Consider the following 14747-nt stretch of genomic DNA (forward strand, 5'->3'; position numbering starts at 1 on the left):
TTTTTGTGTCTACTAATATGTAAACAAATGTAACTGTTGTGTTACAGTGAAATCGGATGCATCAAAACTACAGAGAAAATGCAATGGTGTGCACTTGCCTTCAAAGCCTCTTGTTGAATAGTGTTAATTTACTGATGTAAAAGTGAATACTTATATCCTGTCATATGAAGAGACTTTAAGGCCTTGGTACCCAACACGTGGCCCGCCACTTTCACTGCCACTGCCCACCACTGTGGGGGGGACAGTTAATGGTACTGACAGCAGTGCTAGGGATTATTATTACTGCCACTGTCACCAACGCTGGGGGTTATGAATACTGCCACTGACACCTATGCTGGGGGTTATGAATACTGCCACTGACACCTAAGCTGGGGGTTATGAATACTGCCACTGACACCTAAGCTGGGGGTTATGAATACTGCCACTGACACCTAGGCTGGGGGTTATGAATACTGCCACTGACACCTATGCTGGGGGTTATGAATACTGCCACTGACACCTATGCTGGGGGTTATGAATACTGCCACTGACACCTATGCTGGGGGTTATGAATACTGCCACTGACACCTAGGCTGGGGGTTATGAATACTGCCACTGACACCTAAGCTGGGGGTTATGAATACTGCCACTGACACCTAAGCTGGGGGTTATGAATACTGCCACTGACACCTAAGCTGGGGGTTATGAATACTGCCACTGACACCTAAGCTGGGGGTTATGAATACTGCCACTGACACCTATGCTGGGGGTTATGAATACTGCCACTGACACCTAAGCTGGGGGTTATGAATACTGCCACTGACACCTAAGCTGGGGGTTATGAATACTGCCACTGACACCTATGCTGGGGGTTATGAATACTGCCACTGACACCTAAGCTGGGGGTTATGAATACTGCCACTGACACCTAAGCTGGGGGTTATGAATACTGCCACTGACACCCAGGGCTGGTGCTAGACTATTTTGCGCCCTAGGCAAGGCCAGTTACTTGCATCGTCATAAGCCCCCCCGCCCCCGGGGAAAAAAAAAGACATAAAGGTACGGTATATGATTTAGTGCTGAAGGGCCGCCCTGCTGCAGTTTATGTGCATTGGGCAGTCCAGAAGCAGATATATACAAAAGCAGCAGTCTTTTATTATAATAGTTATATTATATTTACTGCTAATATATAATATTGGGGATCACACAAGACTGCTGCTTTTGTATATATTGTATTTTCGTGCTGATATAATATTGGGGAATGGCACACAAGACTGCTGCTTACATATTTTACTTCTGATATCACACACTGGTCCACCATCCATCCCGATTTCTTCTCTCGTCTAGATCATCAATTCAGTATCCAATATTTGTCCATGACCATACTACAATAAATATGTAGATAATACTGTATACAGAGAATTCCGAAAAGGATTGCTGCAGCTACAGATTGTGTTAATTCTGTTTGTCTACAGCTTGAGCCAGGCAGCAATTATTAGATTAGAATCCTAAATTGTTAACCCTAACAAGCATTCCAACAGATGGAAGGAAAAAAGGTAGCCACATCTAAACTGGTAGAACTCTTTTATTAAATAACATTTGAAAACATTATTTTCACTGTGTTTAATGGAGTTTTCTATTAGTTTTTTATTATTAGAAAAAATAAACAGATGGCAACAAAGCCTGAAAGTTCATTTACTTTTAAAGAAATTAAAAACTGTCAAACTTCAGGATGGTTTTGTCATCTATACACAATATCTACAATTGTGAGTAAGTACCCTGTTTAAAGTTCACACGCTGATCATTATTCGAGTTGTCCAGGAAAAGGTTTTATCCAGGTCATGGGATACACTGTATTACTAAAAGTATTGGGACACCTGCCTTTACATGCACATGAACTTTAATGGCATCCCAGTCTTAGTCCTTAGGGTTCAGTATTGAGTTCGCCCTCCCTTTGCAGCTATAACAGCTTTAACTCTTCTGGGAAGGCTGTCTACAAGGTTTAGGAGTGTGTATATGGGGATGTTTTACCATTCTGCCAGAAGCGCATTTGTGAGGTCAGGCACTGATATTGGAGAAAAGGCCTGGCTCGCAGTCTGCGCTCTAATTCATCCCAAAGGTGTTCAGTCGGGTTGAACAGAAAGGGGCAATCCCCAAACTGTTCCTACAAAGTCGGAAGCATGAAATTGTCCAAAATGTGTTGGTATGTTGATGCCTTAAGAGTTCCCTTCACTGGAACTAAGGGGCCAAGCCCAACCCCAACCCCTGAAAAACAACCCCACACTTGACTGGCCTGCACAGAGTCCTGACTTCAACCCAATATAATATCTTTGGGATGAATTTGAGGACAGATTGTGAGCCAGGCCTTCTCTCCAACATTAGTGCCTGACCTCACAAATGCACTTCTGGAAGAATGGTGAAGCATTCCCATAGACACTCCTAAACCTTGTGGACAGCCTTCCCAGAAGAGTTGAAGCTGTTATAGCTGCAAAGGGTGGGCCAACTCAATATTGAACCCTACGGACTAAGGCCCCTTTCACACATGCTGTCCGTTCATCCGTTTTTCATCCGTTTTTGCATTGGTAGTGGATGTAAAAAAATAACGGATGAAAAACTGATGAAAAATGGATGAAAAACGGACGAAAAAGGACAAAAAACGGATGAAAAACTGATACATTTTGACGTGACTGAACTGATGAACTGAATGGACTGTATGTGTGAAAGGGGCCTAAGACTGGGATGCCATTAAAGTTTATGTGCATGTAAAGGCAGGTGTCCTAATACTATTGGTAATATAGTGTTTCTTGTGGTAGTAAATTAAACACATTACAATTTGTGTTTTCAAAAATATTCAGCAACATCTGCAGGATTTGCTACTACTAAAATCCAATATTCAAGCTTTCAATTGTTTCATAAATGTAACTGTCCAAAGAGAACGGATCTACAAATACAGGGAATATTTGTCCTCCTACTGCAAATCTCTATTTGTATTATGGGTAAGTAGACTGAGCTAAAAATCCCCTAAATTAGTAATTATGGCTGCATTGTAAATGACATCTGAGATGTATCCTAAAGAGGTCTGTGATCTGTTTGCATTCACAGTGTGAGGAAATAACTCCCAATATGATGGCCCAAGAGAGGGAGTTGTGCATTGCTCAAGGTCCATCAGTTGAGTGCCATAAAAGGTGGCCTCACAGCCATATCCTGAATTCATGCCACTCATGGTCAAATTCTGCCACTGGGACTCCTGTTGTTCGTAGACACAGTTATAGGTCTCTTCTGATGAGTATTGCTGGGAATTGGGTGGAGATGTCTGTAGGAAGGAGGGGAACCCAGACTGCTGAACTCCAGGTACCTGTTGATCATTACGCCCATAAAGTCCATGCTGGTTTTGCTGGAAGGTCATGGTGACCAGGGGATCTCTTTGACTGTAGTTATGTGATGGTGACATTGCACTCAGGCGAAGATGAGGAGGACGAAATGATGAACCTTTCCGATAAAGTGTCTTGTCCAACTTGCCACTCTTGTTTTTCCGAGCTCTGCGGTTCTGGAACCAAACCTGTAAATGGAGAAAAGCCACTTTAGTTAAAGATAAAAGGTGTACTTATGTATGTATGTAAAGAATGTATAACAGATTGGGGGATGGAAAATTTCATATTCTCCTGTAAATACCTTGTAACTCATCAACACATAATACGACTGAATGCTCAGCGTTACTGCCGGTTCACACTGTTCCGACTTGTCAGGCGACTTGGTCGCCTGACAAGTAGCGGTTCATGCTGTGCAATGGTTCCTGTTCTAATAGGAGCGACTCAAGTCTTGCATTGACTTCCATTATGTGAAGTCGTTGCAAGCCGCGCCGATGTCGCGGTGCACGGGCGACAGCATTAGTCCCCCGAAGTCATGTCGGATCAGTGTGAACCGACTCTTACTAGTAAGAACAAATTGTCACATACTGTTTATTTTATTAAGCTTTTTTGCACACAGTTTAATCCCATAGTCTGCCATTATAAAATGATGAGTTAAGACATACTGAAATATATGACACATTTTAATGCCCTCTTTTTTAACAATAATATGTTCCCTCCTCCACAATAAAGTGTATATAAACACTTAGAACACTACCTTTTTATACCCCCTCTACCCTGTGTATAGAAGTATAGAAGTGTGATTGCTTTATTAGTGTCATAGTAGCTGTACATGTTAGCAGCTGTATTAGTGTCATGGCAATTGTACATGGTAATTGCTGTATAAGTGCACGTGTTAGTCAATCTATCATTGTCTTAGTTGTATATTGGTGCCATAGTTGTTGTATGTGTTAGTTGCTGTATTGGTGTCCTTGTAGTTGTACATGTTAGTTACTGTATTAGTGTCCTAGTAGATGTACATGTTGTTTGTTGAAATAGTGTCCTAGTAGTTGTACATGTTGCTTGTTGTATTACTGTTCTAGTAGTTGTATATGTTAGTTGTATTACTGTTCTAGTAGTTGTACATGTTAGTTGTTGTATTACTGTTTTAGTAGTTGTACATGTTAGTTGCTGTATTAGTGTTCTAGTAGTTGTACATGTTAGTTGTATTAGTGTTCTAGTAGTTGTACATGTTAGTTGTTGTATTACTGTTCTAGTAGTTGTACATGTTAGTTGTTGTATTACTGTTCTAGTAGTTGTATATGTTAGTTGTATTACTGTTCTAGTAGTTGTACATGTTAGTTGTTGTATTACTGTTTTAGTAGTTGTACATGTTAGTTGTTGTATTACTGTTCTAGTAGTTGTACATGTTAGTTGCTGTATTAGTGTTCTAGTAGTTGTACATGTTAGTTGTATTAGTGTTCTAGTAGTTGTACATGTTAGTTGTTGTATTACTGTTCTAGTAGTTGTATATGTTAGTTGTATTACTGTTCTAGTAGTTGTACATGTTAGTTGTTGTATTACTGTTCTAGTAGTTGTATATGTTAGTTGTATTACTGTTCTAGTAGTTTTACATGTTAGTTGTTGTATTACTGTTTTAGTAGTTGTACATGTTAGTTGTTGTATTACTGTTCTAGTAGTTGTACATGTTAGTTGTTGTATTACTGTTCTAGTAGTTGTACATGTTAGTTGTTGTATTACTGTTCTAGTAGTTGTACATGTTAGTTGTTGTATTACTGTTCTAGTAGTTGTACATGTTAGTTGTTGTATTACTGTTCTAGTAGTTGTATATGTTAGTTGTATTACTGTTCTAGTAGTTGTACATGTTAGTTGTTGTATTACTGTTTTAGTAGTTGTACATGTTAGTTGTTGTATTACTGTTCTAGTAGTTGTACATGTTAGTTGTATTACTGTTCTAGTAGTTGTACATGTTAGTTGTTGTATTACTGTTCTAGTAGTTGTATATGTTAGTTGTATTACTGTTCTAGTAGTTGTATATGTTAGTTGTATTACTGTTCTAGTAGTTGTACATGTTAGTTGTTGTATTACTGTTTTAGTAGTTGTACATGTTAGTTGTTGTATTACTGTTCTAGTAGTTGTACATGTTAGTTGTTGTATTACTGTTCTAGTAGTTGTACATGTTAGTTGTTGTATTACTGTTTTAGTAGTTGTACATGTTAGTTGTTGTATTACTGTTCTAGTAGTTGTACATGTTAGTTGCTGTATTAGTGTTCTAGTAGTTGTACATGTTAGTTGTATTACTGTTCTAGTAGTTGTACATGTTAGTTGTTGTATTACTGTTCTAGTAGTTGTACATGTTAGTTGTTGTATTACTGTTCTAGTAGTTGTATATGTTAGTTGTATTACTGTTCTAGTAGTTGTACATGTTAGTTGTTGTATTACTGTTCTAGTAGTTGTACATGTTAGTTGTTGTATTACTGTTTTAGTAGTTGTACATGTTAGTTGTTGTATTACTGTTCTAGTAGTTGTACATGTTAGTTGCTGTATTAGTGTTCTAGTAGTTGTACATGTTAGTTGTATTACTGTTCTAGTAGTTGTACATGTTAGTTGTTGTATTACTGTTCTAGTAGTTGTACATGTTAGTTGTTGTATTACTGTTCTAGTAGTTGTATATGTTAGTTGTATTACTGTTCTAGTAGTTGTACATGTTAGTTGTTGTATTACTGTTCTAGTAGTTGTATATGTTAGTTGTATTACTGTTCTAGTAGTTGTACATGTTAGTTGTTGTATTACTGTTCTAGTAGTTGTACATGTTAGTTGTATTACTGTTCTAGTAGTTGTACATGTTTGTTGTTGTATTACTGTTCTAGTAGTTGTACATGTTTGTTGTTGTATTACTGTTCTAGTAGTTGTACATGTTAGTTGTTGTATTACTGTTCTAGTAGTTGTACATGTTAGTTGTTGTATTACTGTTCTAGTAGTTGTACATGTTAGTTGTTGTATTACTGTTCTAGTAGTTGTACATGTTAGTTGTTGTATTACTGTTCTAGTAGTTGTATATGTTAGTTGTATTACTGTTCTAGTAGATGTACATGTTAGTTGTTGTATTACTGTTTTAGTAGTTGTACATGTTAGTTGTTGTATTACTGTTCTAGTAGTTGTACATGTTAGTTGTTGTATTACTGTTCTAGTAGTTGTACATGTTAGTTGTTGTATTACTGTTTTAGTAGTTGTACATGTTAGTTGTTGTATTACTGTTCTAGTAGTTGTACATGTTAGTTGCTGTATTAGTGTTCTAGTAGTTGTACATGTTAGTTGTATTACTGTTCTAGTAGTTGTACATGTTAGTTGTTGTATTACTGTTCTAGTAGTTGTATATGTTAGTTGTATTACTGTTCTAGTAGTTGTACATGTTAGTTGTTGTATTACTGTTCTAGTAGTTGTACATGTTAGTTGTATTACTGTTCTAGTAGTTGTACATGTTTGTTGTTGTATTACTGTTCTAGTAGTTGTACATGTTAGTTGTTGTATTACTGTTCTAGTAGTTGTATATGTTAGTTGTATTACTGTTCTAGTAGTTGTACATGTTAGTTGTTGTATTACTGTTTTAGTAGTTGTACATGTTAGTTGTTGTATTACTGTTCTAGTAGTTGTACATGTTAGTTGTTGTATTACTGTTCTAGTAGTTGTACATGTTAGTTGTTGTATTACTGTTTTAGTAGTTGTACATGTTAGTTGTTGTATTACTGTTTTAGTAGTTGTACATGTTAGTTGTTGTATTACTGTTCTAGTAGTTGTATATGTTAGTTGTATTACTGTTCTAGTAGTTGTACATGTTAGTTGTTGTATTACTGTTCTAGTAGTTGTACATGTTAGTTGCTGTATTAGTGTCCTAGTGTTAGTTACTGTTTTAGTGTACTTGTAGTTGTATATGTAATAGTACATGCTCATTTCTGTATTATTTTCCTAGTAGTTGTACATGTTGGTTGCTGAAATAATGTTCTTAGTAGTTGTACATGTTAGTTTCTGTATTACTGTGTTAGTAGTTGTATATGTTAGTTGCTGCATTAGTGTCCTAGTACTTGTACATATTAGTTACTGTTTTAGTGTCCTTGTAGTTGTTTATGTTGGTTGCTGAATTTGTGTCCTAGTAGTTGTACATGTTAGTTGCTGAAATAGTATCCTAGTAGTTGCACATGTTAGTTACTGTATTAGTGTTGTAGTAGTTGTACATGTTGGTTGCTGTATTTGTGTCCCAGTAGTTGTACATGTTAGTTGCTGCCTTAGTCTCCTGGTAGTTGTACATGTTGATTGCTATATTACTGTTCTAGTAGTTGTACATGTTGGTTTCTGTGTTAATTTCCTAGTAGTTGTACATGTTGGTTTCTGTGTTAATTTCCTAGTAGTTGTACATGTTTTTTACTGTATTAGTGTCCTAGTATATGTACATGTTGTTTGCTGAACTAGTGTCCTAGTTGTACATGTTGGTTGTTGTATTACTGTTCTAGTAGTTGTACGTTAGTTGCTGTATTAGTGTCCTAGTAGTTGTACATGTTAGTTACTATTTCAGTGTCCTTGTAGTTGTACATGTAATAGTACATGTAAATTTCTGTATTAGTGTCCTAGTAGTTGTACATGTTGGTTGCTGAAATAATGTCCTAGTAGTTGTAAATGTTGGTTACTGTATTGCTCTTCTAGTAGTTGTATACTGTATGTTAGTTACTGTTTTAGTGTCCTTGTAGTTGTATATGTTGGTTGCTGAATTTGTGTCTACGGGACATTCGGCCACCGACCGATCGGCCGATTGTCGGCTTGTTATTATGATGCTTCCGACAACCGACTGCGACTTTTCGGCCGAACAGAATCTGGCGTGCAGACTTTAAAATTTTTGTTGGCCAACACCAGAACGGCCGATTGTTCCTCAGTCAGTACAGAATTCGGCCGACAAACAGCAGATGAGCAAGACTGGGCATGCTCAGAGAAGAAAAAACACACGGAAAGTTAACCATCACATGACATCACTTCTGCAGTCGGCTGTTGTTGGCCGACAAAATTCGTGTGCAGTCTTTATCACTTTTCAACCGACAGGACAGCACCGGACAGAAGACGGCCGATCGTTCAGCCGACAATCGGTACGTGTGTACGGGGCTTTAGTAGTTGTACATGTTAGTTGCTGAAATAGTGTCCTAGTAGTTGCACATGTTAGTTACTGTATTAGTGTCGTAGTAGTTGTACATTTTGGTTGCTGTATTTGTGTCCTAATAATTGTACATGTTAGTTGCTGCATTAGTCTCCTTGTGGTTGTACATGTTGGTTGTTATATTACTGCTCTAGTAGTTGTACATGTTGGTTGCTGTGTTAATTTCCTCCTAGTAATTGTACATGTTTTTTACTGTATTAGTGTCCTAGTTGATGTACATATTAGTTATTGTATTTATGTCCTAGCAGTTGTACATGGTATTTACTGTATTACTGTTCTAGTAGTTTACATGTTGCTTGCTGTATTTGTGTCGTAGTAGTTGTACATGATAGTTACTGTATTACTGTTCTAGTAGTTGTACATGTTGGGTGTTTGCTGCATTGGTGTCTTAGTAGTTGTATGTTAGTTACTGTATTCACTGATGCCACTGACTTTACCTGTACTTTAGACTCCGGCAGTCGGATGATCCTGGCTAGCTGTTCTCGGGTGCTGATGTCTGGATAGGGGATTAATTCAAACACACTCTCCAGCTCCATCTGCTGCCATTTACTATATAAAGTTCTCTTACGCTTCCTCTGGCTGGGAGTCCCATTTACCATAGCCCCTGCTTCCTTTTGTTTTCCTTGAAATGTGTCACCTTGGAGAAATTAACATAATAAAATCAGTATCATTTCCTCTAATCACTACACTCAGATTATTTCTATTTGGGGTCTGTTGTAGTAATATTAAAATAGAAGATCCTTAAAATGTGAAGATTCTCACATTAACCCATTAGTCACAAGGCTTTTTACCAGGTTATTAATCAGATTAGGGAAAACTGAGCTCTAAGTGGTTTCTTTGCGCTGGTCTTCACACTGTCTGGCTTAGCAAGGCAAAAAGCAATGTGCAGAGTTCAGCCAATCCCAAGTCATCTTTTACTGGTGTGACTTCTGCAAACTTAAATTTGAATGGTTGGTACAGGGTTGTTACACTGTGAAATACTCTGGTAATGTTGCCTTACTGAGTAACTCTGAAATAGCTTTTATCATGATCCTTCAGGCTCCGTTCACATTATGGCGTTCCAGATCTTAGGCAGAACCGGCCCGATTCTGCCCACAATTCGGAATCGCCGCAAATCGTGGGACGCCCTTGCGATCCCTATTATTTTCAATGGCACTCAAATTGCGACGTGATTTTGCTGTGATTGTCGCCCAGCGATTCACAGTAAAATTGCATGAACAGAATTCGCGGGATGCTCGTCACTCAAAAGAAGTTCCAGGACGACAGGCGTCCCTCGATTCTGTTTGCGCGATTTTACCGCAACTCATCGGGCAACAATTGCAGCAAAATCATGACACGATTTGAGTGCCACTGAAAATAGTAGGGATCGCAAGAGCGTCCCACGATTTGTGATGATTCAGAATCATGGGCAGACTTGTAGCCATTCTGCCCGCGATCCGGAACGCAACAGTGTGAACGGAGCCTTAGAGAAGCCTATGCCACCTCTACCCTAAAGAGGAACATTTGTTTTATCAACTCGCCCCCCCCCCCCCCCCCCCAACAGTCCATTATATTTTGTATCATTTGTCCTTCCCTATTATAAGCTCCTACACCCAGGGCCCTCATAAATATCATGCCTTAAAATGCATGGTAACTGTACTGTCCGACCTTATATTGCAAAGCACTGCACAAACTGTTGCCATTATATAAGTCCAATATAATGATCCTTGCATTTGCATTTCATGTTAATTCACCTATGACGGTGAACTTTTCTTTTTCTGTAGAAAAAAATGAATAAGTCAGAATAAATAGCAAAGATTTTTCAGCATGCTGAGAAATCCTTTCTGCTCAGGCATGCTCTGTCCCTACTGTTAGATGTGCCTTAGGTGGCCATAGATGGATCGATATTTGGCCAGTTAAGCTGGAACTTTTTGTTGCATCTATGACCAGGCTGATTGTACTATCAATCAATCTATGGATCGACTTCAGTACAAGTCTGTCAGGTTTTTTTGTACATTTACTGCTGCCGGCTAGAATACAATAGCGCAGTGGGAGGAGTTCCCCCATCAACACTGGCTGTGTTGATAGGGGAATCAAGTGATTTTCTTTCCTTCAAATAAAATTGCATTTTTTTTGCTTGCAGTAATCCCGCAGCGTCAATTTAATGAATATTTCCAAAGCCATGACACCGATGTAATATATTGCAGCTTACCAATCTTTAGATGTGGTGGCGGCTACATTAGTTTTCTTTTTTCAGGCTGAGTATATTTCCTGCAAGTACAGAAAATGACCTGTTGTGCCCGACATAAACCTGATTTCCTTGTTACGTCTTGTGTGCTGTACTCAAATCTCAGTGTTATCAGCTTTCCCAACCATGATCTGTGAACTACAATACACCTCCCTATGTCATGTGGAGGCAGGGCCACTGATTGGGGGAGACCACCAGTCCTCCTGTAGGGGGCCCGGGCAGACAGGGGGGCCCCAACAGCACAGGGAATCGGTGCGGTCGGGCAGAGGGGCAATTACAGAAGGAAGCCCTGTGCGGCTCTATGCAGCAGCTGAAAGCCAGTTTCTCCCCCTCCTGACAGCTTTCAGCTGCTGTGGGGAGAGAGACAAAGACACAGGGTATCGTTCATGTAGCTGCTTCTCCGATCACCCTCCCTGTTCTGCCCACTTCTGATTCCCTCCTCCCCGTGTGCCCCCCTTTCACTGTGCCCCCCCCCCCTCTCAGAGCACTGCAGGCTTCCCTGTCCTGTAAAAAAATAAATTCTAAAAAAAAAACAATAATTAAACATTGTAATAAATAGTTTTAAAAAACTGTAAAATAAGATAACCGGAAACATGATTAACATATTAAAAAGAAATTATATATATATATATATTTTTTTTTTTTTAATTAATTAATTAATTAATTTATTTATTTTTTAATGTAAAAAAAAACAATGAAAAAGGGCTAATTCACACAGGTTCTCTATTGTGTCTGTGTCTGCTAATAATGATATTAGTGTATTTTTAGTGAAAATATTGTCTTGACATATTCGGGGGGGGGGGGGGGTAAGGGGCTGGGGAGCCTGGCAGGTAGGTTGTACGGGGCCCTGCGATTTCTAACAGCAGCCCTTTGTGGAGGTATTTGTAGTCCAAATCATAATGCCAGCATAGGGTGACAACACATCTCCTCCATAAATCCAGCACAGTGAGTAAGCATTGTCACTCTAGTCAAGGCTCCTAATTGTTTGTAATTTGATGGGACTGTCCCTCTTTTTGAACCAAATCCCTCTGTCCCTTTTCTCTTTTTGGTCTGATGTATAGACCTCTAGAAAGAAATATACTATTTAGTTACCAGAGGTGTTATCCTGCAGTAAACTGTACATCCAACCACTGAATGATTGAGTTTGTTACTTTGAAAAGCAAGTATAAAGAAAAAGTAGTAGTGAAAAAAACACTTGTGAATTAAACCAATCATTTTAATTCTAAATGGCCCAAATAACTGGTTCATTGCAGAAATTTGTCCTTTGGCTACATAATTTACAATAAAAGATATCCTTCTTTCTCATCCCAAAAGGTTGGGAGGTATGCTTTAGGACAGGATTCCTGGCTAGATCACCAGGTATAAACAAAAGGAAAAAAAAGCCTGCGTTAGAAAACGAATGCAGCCACCAAATCAAAGGAGTGACAAGCTATAATATATTCGTTTGTTTTTCTGTTTAGATATTAGATACACTGCAAATAAATGTGAGCTTCAGAAGTTATTGCGATTGCTAGCAGAGATTTTTCAATATGTAGAAAATCTATACTATTGATTCAGGATCATTCGTTTCCAGGCAGAACATTTGGCCAATTTATGGAAGTCTGGTGGATTTTTTCCAAGGTTATAAGAAGTATTAGATATTTTATTGCATTGGACTGATTCATGCAGCCAATGCACCACCACTGCAGGCACTGCTGGAGTGTCAAAATTGTATCTAGACCCCTCTTCTACGGGGAGCCATTCGATTTTGTGTGCATCAATCAATTATCGCTTATATAATATCTTTATATCTATGGACCAATTATTCCTCCTGATTGGATCAGGGGTACTAATCCCTCTGAACATCCCACCCTCCCCCTCATCACTACCCTACCTAATATTAATTACATATATATATTTTTTTTCTTTTCTTCTCAATTATACAGTCTATTACCTTATCATTAATTGTGTGATCTCATGTCATGTAATATATATTTTTAACAATTCATTTACTCATATTAGTCCATATTTTGACACGGGAGAGGAACATTTAAAAATATATTTATATAATCATTTTTAAAATTTAATTATTATTATTTTTCTTTATTTTTTTATTTATTTTTTAAAATTATCCTTCAAATATCCATTTAAAAAGTATACACTAAATCGTTAATTACATTTATTAATTATATATATATTTTTTTTTTCTTTTCTTCTCAATTATACTGTCTATTACCTTTTCATTCATTGTGCAATCTCATGTCATGTAATATTTATTTTTAACAATGCATTTACTCATATTAGTCCATATTTTGACAGGGTAGAGGAACATTTAAAAAATGTATTTATTTATTATTTTTTTAAAATTTTATTATTAATATTATTTTTTATTTTTTTATTTATTTTTTTAACTTTATCATTCAAATATTCGTTTATATATATAGATATTACTGATGTTTGTTGTGTGTGCTTTTCATATGTTTTCTTTGGATTATAATACTTTAAACTTCTTAAATAGAAGAATACAAAAAAATTGTATCTAGCCTGTTTAAAAAGTATACAATCAATCATTAAATACAATCATTATATATATATATATATATATACATTTTTTTCTTCTTAATTATACAGTCTACTACCTTATCATTCATTGTGTAATCTCACGTCATGTAATGTATATTTTTAACAATGCATTTATTCATATTAGTCCATATTTTGACAGGGGAGAGGAACATTTAAAAAATGTATTTATGTATTATTTTTTTAAATGTTATTATTAATATTATTTTTATTTTTTTATTTATTTTTTAACTTTATCATAATATTACTGATGTTTGTTGTGTGTGCTTTTCATATGTTTTCTTTGCATTATAATACTTTAAACTTCTTAAATAGAAGAATGCAATAAAATTGTATCTAGCCTGTTTAAAAAGTATACAATCTATGTCTAAAATATCTGAATTAAAAAAAGCAATGGAATGATTATCATCAATTTGATTTCAATTAACTAAAATCTAACTTTGAGCTATTTTTTGTTTTTCTTTAAAATTCTCGTTATACAGCTCTACCAACAAAGCACATATTGGTAAATGCAATTAAATTAAAATTCCATAGTGAATTGCCTTGTGCTTGAACTACTCGACAATCCATTCCTACTGCTTTTATAATTAGCACTCACTGACATATTCCCATAATGCAACCTACAGGATTAGGGGCAAAATTTAAAATGTAGTCAGGGTCCTTGTCAACTACCTACCTAGGTTCACTGGAACTACACTTAAAAAAAAAAATTAAAAAAAATTAAAAAAAAAATTGCCCTGATGATTTAGGTATCTGAAATGATCACAGATTAATTCTAATAATTCTATTAATATCTCAATACAAATTTCTATTAATATCTTAAAAGAAAGATGACCACAGAAATAATGCACAAGTGCACTGTAATATTAGTAATAAAGGGTGTTAAATCTGATCAATGCCCTTCAGGTTATCACCCACATTCAGTCCCTTATCTTACCAGTGGTTGGCACATGATGAGCCCACAGTGGCTGGTCCCTGGCAGAGAAGAAGACGGATCTGATAATATTCTCCATCAGGCTGTGCTGTACCTGCGCTCTGCTGTGTAGAGACATCTTATAGCCCAGCAATGCCCCCTCCCCTGGCAGCCCTCAGGCTCCACCTTACCTGCTGCTTTTCATGTGCTGTGTCCTGGCTGGCCTCCCTTTGATCAGATGACAATACACAGTGTCTGACACCTGCTCACTCTTCAGATGCTGCATCTCTTACAATCCACTTTCTTCCAGTGTCACACTGTACAAGATTTCCTGACACAGGAAGAGGGGCCACCTCCCCCCCAGACTCAGCATCACCAAAGGGAGATAAAAGAAGGAAATAGGAAAGGCACTCCATTCATATGAATGAAAGCTTGTGTATTCATTTATTTATTACAGGCATTTATAGAGCACTGACAATTTACACAGGGTACACTCACATC

The 14747-nt window shown here is 37.1% G+C and overlaps 1 protein-coding gene across 2 annotated transcripts; it reads right to left on the bottom strand.

Annotated features, from left to right (window-relative positions):
• Positions 1-2785: 2785 nt before the first annotated feature.
• On the bottom strand, positions 2786-14385 carry SEBOX (SEBOX homeobox; the record flags this gene model as incomplete). Of its 2 annotated transcripts, XM_082245703.1 has the most annotated exons (4): positions 2786-3538; positions 8985-9184; positions 10739-10797; positions 14271-14342. In XM_082245703.1, 2 exons carry the CDS (start codon positions 9144-9146, stop codon positions 2990-2992), a joined length of 711 nt encoding a protein of 236 aa, XP_082101829.1. In that variant the 3' UTR covers positions 2786-2989. The 2 variants fall into 2 exon arrangements, with proteins under 2 accessions (XP_082101829.1, XP_082101828.1); XM_082245702.1 differs by lacking the exon at positions 10739-10797 and having other exon boundaries at positions 14271-14385.
• Between the last annotated feature and the right edge of the window lie 362 nt (positions 14386-14747).

Source organism: Pelophylax lessonae, assembly GCF_965119305.1.
Source record: "Pelophylax lessonae genome assembly, chromosome: 2".
NCBI lineage: Eukaryota > Metazoa > Chordata > Amphibia > Anura > Ranidae > Pelophylax > Pelophylax lessonae.